The sequence below is a fragment of the Ailuropoda melanoleuca genome, chromosome 9, assembly GCF_002007445.2.
Source record: "Ailuropoda melanoleuca isolate Jingjing chromosome 9, ASM200744v2, whole genome shotgun sequence".
In the NCBI taxonomy this organism is placed as follows: domain Eukaryota; kingdom Metazoa; phylum Chordata; class Mammalia; order Carnivora; family Ursidae; genus Ailuropoda; species Ailuropoda melanoleuca.
This window is the reverse complement of record NC_048226.1, coordinates 18,133,035-18,143,788: the sequence shown is the minus strand read 5'-3', so window position 1 is coordinate 18,143,788 and position 10,754 is coordinate 18,133,035. Positions and strand designations below refer to the sequence as shown.

The window sequence follows — 10,754 nt, the reverse complement described above, 5'->3', positions numbered from 1 at the left end:
CTGTCTCCTTTTACAGATGAGAGAATGGAGGATCTGAGGAGAGAAAAACATTGCCTTCGGCCATACAGACAGTTAGAGGCAGATTTACTACACAGCCGTACGACCCATTCACAGGCAAGTGGATTTCTTTTTTTACTTCCATTTACCCCCCTCCCCTTTTTTTAAGATTTTATTTATTTATTTGACAGAAAGAGAGACAGCCACAAGCAGGGGGAGTGGGAGAGGAAGAAGCAGGCTCTCAGAGGAGGAGCCTGACATGGGGCTCGATCCCAGAGCTCTGGGATCACTCCCTGAGCCGAAGGCAGACGCCTAAGGACTGCACCACCCCGGTGCCCCATCCATTTCCCCCCCTTAATGACAGAGGCATGACTTCGGTGCCGCAACACTGATTCAAATCCCCGAGCTACCATTGACCTGTTGTGTGGCCTCAATGAGCACAGTGCTTATATCTCCCTATTGTTATAGCCCCACCTGTAGAATGTGGTTAATAATACTCACAAAAAGGGTTATGATGAGGCCTTTGCACCTCACTTGCTTCCTCTTGTTTCCAGCTTTCAGATGCTATGTTGATGGTCACCAGTTCCCACAGAGAAAGCAACAGAGCCGGAAGGAAATAGGAGCCATGGCCATCGACTATCTCCTTGGGATCCAGGGGAAAAGAATTATGTATCTTTGTTGCTCTTACATTTTCATCCATAAAGTGGGACTCTTGGCCTCATGGACACTTGTAAGAAATGGTCAGTGTTTGTTTTTTAATTAATTGATTTATTTGAGAGAAAGAGTGTGTGAGTGAGCAGGTGGAGGGGTAGAGGGAGAGGAGAGAGAGAATCCCAAGCAGACTCTCAGCTGAGTGTGGAGCCTGCCGTGGGGCTCATTCCATGACCCGAGATCATGACCGGAGCTGAAACCAAGAGTCTGATGCTTCACTGACTGACCCAGAAATGGTCAATGTGTTAAGAAGTCATAACTCTTAAGGAAATCATTTACTAAGTCATCTTGGGCAAGTCATGAGCATTTCTCAATTCACTTTGCCTATCTGATAATGAGAGATAGTGTTCTTTTTTTCTCACAGGGTTAATTTAAGGTTAAGTAGTTTGTTGTGTATATGACGTTATACAAATGCCCCCTACTTGAAAGCGCAAAAGCAGTATGTTAAGTATATTAAAGGTGGAGATGCTTTGGAATTTTTTTTAAAGATTGCATTTTTTTCAGAATACGACATTCACAGGGGTGCTTGGGTGACTCAGTGGATTAAACATCTGACTCTTGGTTTTGGCTCAGGTCATGATCTCAGGGTTGTGGGATGGAGTCCTGCATGGGACTCTGCTCAGAAGGAGGTTCGCTGGAGATTATCTCTCCCTCTCCCTCTGCCCCTCTGCACCTCCCCTTGCTTGCTTGCTCTCTCTCTTTCAAATAAATAAATAAAATCTTCTTAAAAAATCCAAAATACTACACTCAGCAAAGAAAGCAAATGATAAGAAATTTCTTGAAGTGTGAAACAATCCCACCTGCTCCAACTTTCTCTAACTGCAGACTCACTCCCTATTTAACTATTCCTATTGTTAGTTTTTCGGATGGCTTCCTTCATTTCATTAAAAAACTTCTTTTTTTTTTTTTAAAGATTTAATTTATTAATTTGACAGAGAGAGACAGCCAGCGAGAGAGGGAACACAAGCAGGGGGAGTGGGAGAAAGAAGCAGGCTTCTAGCGGAGGAGCCTGATGTGGGGCTCGATCCCATAACGCCGGGATCACACCCTGAGCCGAACGCAGACGCCCAATGACTGTGCCACCCAGGTGCCCCTCATTAAAAAACTATTCTTATACCAATGTTTTTTGGATCTCAAGATGAAATATTATCAGTTGAGTTATTGCTACAATGTATAAGGATTTTCCTCACTTTTATCACATTCCTGTCCCAACAGAAGAGATTTTTACTTCTTCTATTGGTTGCCTTGGCAATTCAAAAAATACATGTACCCCTATACTTCTTATTTTATCAGCCATAGGCTATATCTTTTGATTCTCCACTCTGGAAGGGGAGGATACTTACCCTCTATACTTCTCTTCATTTTTTTTTTTTTAACCTCTCAACTCTCTTCCTTTGGTGTTTATTCTTTGTACATTTTCCAGGGTGATAATTTTTACAGTTGGTTCTGTAACCAGAATGATTTATTCTGGCATTTCTCTCTGGTTGATTTGAACAGTTGAAAATCATCTCACAGTGTTTACATTCAGATGACTGTGTACAAGTTGTTCTGTGCAGGGCCAAGCACGTATTATGATTCTCTTTCCTTCTTGTGTGACTTTGGTTGTTTTGTTTTTTGGTGTTTCTGCTTACCTTCTGGGCGCTGAGACTCCCCGTTTCTTTTTGATGGTGCCAAACACATGTAGGCATGGATTCAAGCACCCACACTCATTGCTTGCCAGGCAAGCCAGTCAGTCTTATCCCTGGACCTGGGCCAAGGCTTAGTGCAGGAGCCATGGATGGGGACCAAGCAGCTCTCTGGCTGTTCAGGTGAATGTCGTCACCCTGCTCACCCTGCTGGAGCTGTCCTGCAGGCGACTTCTGAGTAGACTGAACTAATGACCACCTCCCGCGTGCCACCATTGAATGAATGTTTTCATACAAATCCTTAATCTACCTTGGAGTTGATTTTAGTATGTGCTATGTGTCTGTACTAGTTAGCTCTTGCTGTGTAACATATTACCCACCCCCCCCAAATCCTTAGAGGCTTAAAAAACTAATTATAATTTATTTTCCCTTGGTTTTTGTGGGTCATGGATTTAGCCAGGGGACAGTGGGGGTGGCCTGTCTCTGCTCATAATGTTTGGGGCTGACTCTAAGGCTGGGGCCTCAAATTATCTGAAGGTTTGAAGAAATCATCTAAGGATGGAGAATCTGCTTTTTTTTTTTTTTTAAATGCAGGGCTTGAACACAGGACCCTGAGGTCAAGACCTGAGCTGAGATGAAGAGTCAAACAGTTAGCCAACTAAGCCACCCAGGCACCCTGAAAATCTGCTTTCAAAGTGATTCACTTGCATGGCTAGTGAGTTGGTTCTAGCAAGTTGGTTTCCTTTTCATTGGGCTTTTCCACAGGGCTGCTTGAGTAACCTCATGACCTAGTCACTGGTTTCCACCAAAGTAAGTGAAGAAAGAGAGTGAGAGAAAGAACGAGAGAGAGAGAGAACAACAGGCAGAGTATTCTTTTTATGATGTAGCCCCAGTAATCACAAAGCCCCACTCCATCACTCCCCACACATTCTGGTTGTTAGAGGCAAGTCGGTGAGTGTTACACACTTTCCATGTGGGGGAGTTAGGTTCCACTGGGAGGGAAGAGGGTCATAATTAGCGGATATACAGTTGACCCTTGAACAACATGAGGGTAGAGGTGCTGACCTCTGTGTAGTTGAAAATCTTCATAGAACTTTTGACTCCCTCAACACTTAACTACTAATAGCCTACTGTTGGCCAGAAGCCTTAACGATAACATAGTCAATTAACATATGCATGTTGCATGTTGAATGTATTCTTATTATGTATTCTTATTATGAAGTAAGCTAGAGAAAAGAAAATGTTATTAAGAAAGTCATAAGGAAGAAAAAATACATATAGAGTACTGTAGTGTATTTATTAAAAAAAAGAAAATCTGCACATAAGTGGACCTGCACAGTTCAAACCCATGTTGTTCAAGGGTCAAGTGAATTTAAAACCATCACAGAAGCCGACTTGTGTTTTGTCTGAGCTTGCAGACAGCAGCCACCTGTTGAATACTCTTATCATTACCACACCAATCTGAGCCATCATCATTTGCATTTACTAAAATCGCATATAAATTTGGGTCACTTCTGTTTTCCAGCCTGTACTGGCATCACATTTTAGGCCGATATTTCAGACAAGCTGCTCTCCTTCAGCAAAGGAAGAACTGGGACAGAACCTCTCTGGTCCCTCAAGGGGAAAGGCTGAAAGAGGAGAAGGACGTGGAAGAAGAGAAAGGTGTGTTACAGAACAACAGAAAATATACTGCTTTTTTCGGTTGTTCGCTGGGGAGAGGAATTAGTTGGGATGAAGCCCTGCGCTCAGGTCTGACACCAAAAGCCCTCCTCCTGCTAATTCAGACATGGGCGGGGGGGCTGCAAGTGCTACCTCCCACAGAGGATGCCTCTGGTGACTCCAGAAGGACCTGCAGATAGAGTTGTCTTTTCAACACTGGGGACCCTTGAAGTCTTTGGTGGACACTCAGCTCCGGGCAGGCTGTGACCACATGGGCACAGCCTGGGGGGTGGGTAGAGCTGAGATATGGGAATGGGTATGGCAAGCAGCAACCTTGATTGAACAACTAATAGCGAGACTAAAACAAAATTACTTTTGAAAGGAGTAGGAGCTTGGACTTGTTCTGCGTTATCGCCCTGAAGGCCTGTTTGGGTGAGCAAGAACGGAGCCCAGCAGGAATTTCCAGACAGGGGCTATTTCCGGAGTCAGGCAAGAATGGTCGGTCTCCTGTGGCAAGGGTGCCCATTCCTGGTGAAGCACACGTGGCCCTCATCCTGAGGTCCACGGAGGTACAGGGAGGAGCGTGCAGATCCCGCAGGGAGAGGTGAGCAAGATTCACTCAGAGAATTAGGATGCTGGCCAAGTAGCTGCATTTCAGGCCGGGATCCTGGCTCACCAGGAAAAGGGTGAAATAGAAACAGAAAATCCTTGCCTTTGGAGCAGGGAGGGCTGCATTTCACACCAACTCTGGCTTAGAAAACAAGAGTGATCCTGGACGCCCCCTGCTGGAGAGGATGTTGCATCTCATGGGTGGCCAAGAAGGAGGGCTCCTTGCCTCCAGAGCCAAGTGAATTGAATCTCAAAGACCAGGCTTGCAGGGTGGAATCCCCTCACTCACCCTCTCTCAACACCCCACCAACACCTACTGATCTCTAGAGCACAGGGGCCTTCTTCCACCTACAAACAGATCAAGTTTGCACGTGAGTCTTGGCCCCTGGACTCATCAATTATCAGCTCAAGAAAGCCCTGAGTGGAAAATTCCAAGAGGACCATGCTGGCTTCAGTGCCTACAGTTCTCTTTATACGCTGCCAGGTCTGGGTCTCGGGCCCTCTATTTCTAAGTACGGGCTTTGAGACAGTGGGTCTTGGTGGAGTTGGGCTTGCTTTCACTCACAAGAGCAGTGATGGTCTCTGATGGCTACCAGCATCCAAACCCGAGTGTCCCCTGTGAAGCACTGGAAGAGAGAGGCCAAGAGAGGCAGTATACCCGACCTGCTGGGGGTCCATTGCTGGACAACAGGATCAGAAAAGACCACTGCCCACCAGAATAGAGCTGTTCATAAAATCAAGCGCACAAGCTGAAAAGTTGAGTTTTGTCAACTAGGAGGACAACAAATGGTTTTGACAGCCAGACCGGGGGATGGCTTCCCTTACGTCAGATTCAGATCATCACTGCCACCTGTAGGGTTTTTGTCTGCTCACTGGTCTTGTTTTTTGTTTTTAAGATTTTATTTATTTATTCAACAGAGATAGAGACAGCCAGCGAGATAGGGAACACAAGCAGGGGGAGTGGGAGAGGAAGAAGCAGGCTCATAGCAGAAGAGCCTGATGTGGGGCTCGATCCCATAAGGCCAGGATCACGCCTTGAGCCGAAGGCAGACGCTTATCCACTGTGCCACCCAGGTGCCCCCTCACTGGTCTTGTTTTAACCTCACCCGGAGCCCTCTGCTCCAGCCGTGAAATGGGATTAAGCCCCGCCCTTCCACAAAATTAAGACAAGGCTATTTATGTGTGTTAAGATGAATTGAGACCATAGCCAATGGTAATGATTTATTTTTTTAAAGCATTCGTTTATTGTGGGAAAATACACATAACATAAAACTTACCATTTTAGCCATTTTCAGTATACAGTTCAGTGGCATTAAGTACCTTCACACTGTTTTGCAACCATCACCATTCTCCATCTCCAGAACTTTCTCATCTTTCCAAACGGAAACTTTGCACCTGTTAAACAACCTCTCATGTCCCCATTCTACCTTGTGTCTCTATGAATCTGACTATTCTGGGTATCTCATATACATGGAATTGTGTAGTCTTTGTCTTTTTGTGACTAACTTATTTCACCTGGTGTCATGTCTTCTTTCAGATGTCTATGCAGAAGTGGAATTGCTGGATCATAGGGTAGTTCTATTTTAAAGTTCTTGAGGAACCCACACATTGTTTTCCTTATTGGCTGAACCAGTTTCAACTCCCTCCAACAGTGCATGAGGGTTCCCTTTCTCCACATCTTCGCCAATGCTTGAGATCTCTTGTCCTTGTGTTAACAGCTATCCTAACAGGTGTGAGGTGGTATCTCATTGTGCTTCTGCTTTGCTTTTCCCGGATGATGACTGATCTTGAGTGTCTTTTCATGCACCTGTTGGCCATTTGTATGTCTTCTTGGGAAGATTGTCTATTGGGGCCCTTTGCCCATTTTTAAGTTGGATCATTATTACTATTATTATTTTAAAAGATTTATTTATTTATTTATAGAGCACATGCACGAACTGGGGGGAGAAGGGGACAGAGGGAGAGGGAGAGAATCCCAAGCTGACTCTGTGCTGAGCTTGGAGCTTGATGCATGGTTCAGTCTCACGACCCTGAGATCATGTCCTGAGCCGAAAACAAGGGTCAGACGCTTCACCTATTGAGCCACCCAGGTGCCCCGGATTATAATTTTTTTTATTAAGTTTTAAGATTTCCCTATATATTTTGGATATCAACCCCTTCTTAGATGTATGGTTTGCGGATATTTTCTCCCTTTCTGGGGTTGCCTTTCCATTTTGTTGATGGCTGCCTTTGCTGTGTAGAAGGGGCTTTTAGATTTGATATAGTTCCCCCTTGTTGATTTTTGGTTTTGTTGCTTTTGGGCATCTGGTGTCATCCAAACACGTCATTGTCAAGTACAATCCCAAGGAGCTGTTCCCTGTGCTTTCTTCTATGAGTTTTATGGTTTCAAGTTTACATTTAAGTCTTTAATCCAACTCAAGGTGATTTCTGTGAGTGGTGTAAGACAGGGGTCTAATTTCATTCTTTTGCATGTGAATATCCAGTTTTCCTATCACCATCTATCAGAGACTGTCCTTTCTCCTTGAGTATTCTTGGCTGCCTTGTCAAATATTAGTTGACCATATACACCTGGCTTTATTTCTGGGCTTTTGATTCTGTTCCGTTGGTCTATGTGTCTGATTTTAATGCCAGTACCCTACCGTTCTGATCACTATAGCTGTGTAATATAGCTTGAAACCAGGCAGTGAGATACCTCCCTCTTTATTCTTCTTTCTTAAGGTTGCTATGGCTCTTCGAAGTCTTTTGTGTTTCCATATGAATTTTGGGTTTTTACTATTTTGGTGCAAAATGCCAAGGGAATTTTGATAGGGATTGCACTGAAATACTAGGTCATTCTGGAAGGAATGCTTAAACTTCTAATGGTGACTGATGAACACAATGGTGAGGGGGAGAGGGACTTCAGGCTCATCTAGGCCAGGTTAAGACCTTTAGAAGGTCTGTCTCTCGGCTCCACATGCTTGCTTCCAAGGGCTGCTTTCCATCGTTGAGGCTGAAAGCCTGCAGCCTACATGCTATGACTCCCTGACTTTTCTCCCCTACATTTCTTTTCTCCCCTTACATTCCTGTTAGAACCCACCAAAAAGAGGCCCTATGACGAGATCAGATGGCAAGGAAGAGAGATAAGGATCCATTTCAACAGGTGTTGGAAGTTGCTGGTGTGGCAATGGACATGGAGCCCCGGTCTAGTTCATGCATCTGGTAGATCCAGAACCAACCATGATGCAGCAGGAAGCAGACGCCCCTGGGGCTGGAATGCACGACAGAAGCAGGGGTGGGGGCAGCATATAATCACTGAATTTACCCTTTTAGCTCTTCCTTACTTTTGTACTCAGTTCTCCGTGTTACATTCCCCCTGCTTGAAATACCTAGAATGGTAGCAATTATCCTGCCTGGACCCTGAGTGGCATCCTTTCATGCAGTTTAATACAAAAAGAACATCAAACCTTAAAAAACTTTGGTGTGTATGCTTCCAGACTTTCCCCCTAGGATTTTACCATACAAATGATTTAATACTGTGTGTATTTACGGAAGTATTATCATTCATGTGCATTCTTCCACAACTTGATTTAAAAAAAAAATGACAACCAGTCTTGGAGTTCTCGACATGGTGTTGTAAATATGAGCTAATTGCATTTAATCGATGCCTTGTGTTCTAACAGCCATTTATCTACTGATGGCCATTCAGGTTTTCAACATGTCTGCTCTTAATAAGGCGCTGTGCTGAACATTCTTTTTTTTTTTTTTTTAAAGATTTTATTTATTTATTTATTTTTTATTTGACAGAGATAGAGACAGCCAGCGAGAGAGGGAACACAAGCAGGGGGAGTGGGAGAGGAAGAAGCAGGCTCATAGCAGAGGAGCCTGATGTGGGGCTCGATCCCATAACGCCGGGATCACGCCCTGAGCCGAAGGCAGATGCTTAACCGCTGTGCCACCCAGGCGCCCCTGTGCTGAACATTCTTAAACGTGTGCCCATGTTTCCCTGTGGTCATTAACCAGACGTGGGATCGCAGAGTTGAAGGGTGTACACATTGTAGATTTGACTACAGTTTGCCCGATTGTTCCTCAAAGTGGCCGTACCGATTTGCACTCCCACCCAGGGGCAGGAGAATGTCCTCTCCAATTCTTGCTATTTCCCAGCTCTTTAGTTTTGGACAGTCTGGGGGATGAGACAGTATCTTGCTGTTGCTTTAGTTTGCATGCTCCCAGGGACTCATGCATTGGAGCATCATCTGATCGGTTGACAAGGACTCCTGCAAATGGCAGAAGTGATTGCTCTTGCAAAGCCGAGTGACTGCTGCTCCCTGGCTTTCAGGGGGCGGGTCTGTGAGGTGGCTCTTTTGCTAACAAAGTTGCACCAAAAAGCTCCCCATGATTTCTTGTGCCATCAGCAGTTGGCTGAGGCTGCTGTTAAAGGGGAGGGACAAAGCGCCAAGCCTTTTTTGGCCATGTGTGGATGTGTGTGGTACCTAGCAGCGAGTGGCAGCCCCCTGCTCCTCCCCCTCCCAAGCAGTGGATGGACTGCTGAGTGTCCAGCAGTGGCCAGGCCCTGTGGAGGGCAGGGGCAGATAGAACAGAAAAGGAGTCCATCAGCTCCACCCTGGAGGACACACAGAGCAGCAGGTTTGCTGTAGAAAAAGTGGTGGGCTTTATTGAGAACCAGTGATGCAGCCCACTCCCAGGGTTAATTAAATGTCATGGACACTGGACAATTTTCACCTCTGGATTCCTTCTGATGACATGGAATCCTGTGATACATTTTAGATTCTGAAAGGCCCCGAGCAGAGTCCAGTAGGAGTGCTGTAATCTCTCTGCTTCTAGAAAACAGAAACAGAAAACAGGACAAAGAAGGGAGGGGGAGAGACCTGAGAACCGTTATGCGTCAGTTCTGTTTTGTTTTGTTTTCTACAAGATGCTTCTCAGGAAGCTGAAGGGATCATCTTTCTTGCAAACTTCAGTTATATTCTTGTGGGAGAAGAATGAACTCAAGTTGAAATCCAGACTTTGCCACTTTGTGCAAGTTTCTTAGCGCCCCCCCCAAAAAAACCCCACCCCAGGCTGAAATTGCCTCCCACCTGTCCTTGAAGCCCCTTGCTTGCTGTTCATGGTAAGCAGCACCGGGCTGGAAGTCAGGACCACTAATGGTAGCTCTTGTTTTGACAGAAACTCACCGGGTAATTAGCAAGCTCCTTCAGCTCTCTCTCCCTCAGTTTCTCAATCTGTAAAAGGGTGTGATCATGCCTGTACTACTGGCTTCTGTGAGGATAAAGACGGCAGGAGGTGCGAAGGCTTTGGTTAAATACTGCTGCATTGCACTTAGCCATCAGTTGTAAACTCAGGTGTGCCAGAAAGTGTCCAGCCACAAACAACCCTAAACTAGTTTTACTCTAGATGCAGAAAGAATATGTTTTTACGGATGAAACGGGTTGTCCAGAACGATTTCTGGCCTGTCTTCCTGGGATGCTGGGCAGCAGGATCAGAGAGAACTGACAAGGAGGACAGACACTGAAGACCAGTCAGGTGTCCTCACAGGTCCTCCAGGATAGCGCAGCTCCAGGGGGCTCCCTGGCGCCACCTGGTGTCCCGTCCCCGCCACTGCCCAGAAACCACGTGTAAGAAACTGCTTACAACCTAACTACGCACCCTGGTTTAGACCCGTTCTAGCCAATGGGGGAGGGGGAGGCGGGGCAGGGGAAAGCCAGAGTCCAATCGCCTCCTGTTTTCCGGGGAGAAGGCGGGGCTTGGGATTTACCACGTTGGGTTTGTCCGCAGCGCTAATTACTTTTTCCAAAGGCTGGAGGGTTTCACTCCGGCTGGTGCCGCCGCCTCGCGCGCTCGTGCTCCGCCGCGACGGTCCGGGGGGCTGCTCCTCCCAAGTACCATGTGTGACGGCGCCCTGCTGCCTCCTCTCGTCCTGCCCTTGCTGCTGCTGCTGGTTTGGGGACTGGACCCGGGCACAGGTAGCGTTCCCTCGCCCACCGCCCCCTTCTCGCCCGTGCCTCTCGCGGCTACCTTCCCCCTGCCCTCCCAAGGCGTCCTGGCGGCCCCCGCCTGCCTGCGCGGCCCGGGTCCGGCGGCGGACCGCTGACAGCGCTCGGGGCCGAGGGGGAGCGGGCCGCGGCCGGAGGACCGGGCTCCAGGCGGCTCCCTGGC

The 10,754-nt window shown here is 46.7% G+C and overlaps 1 protein-coding gene across 1 annotated transcript in view; it reads left to right on the top strand.

Moving 5' to 3' along the window:
- The first annotated feature begins 551 nt into the window (after positions 1-551).
- Positions 552-10,754, top strand: part of ADAMTS17 (ADAM metallopeptidase with thrombospondin type 1 motif 17) — a 353,798-nt gene continuing 343,595 nt past the window's right edge. Inside the window, 5 exon segments of the mRNA XM_034667944.1 lie at positions 552-737; positions 2,928-3,048; positions 3,859-3,995; positions 10,395-10,579; positions 10,582-10,672. Of these exon segments, the coding sequence (XP_034523835.1) occupies positions 2,968-3,048; positions 3,859-3,995; positions 10,395-10,579; positions 10,582-10,672 (494 nt within the window). The 5' untranslated portion in view covers positions 552-737; positions 2,928-2,967.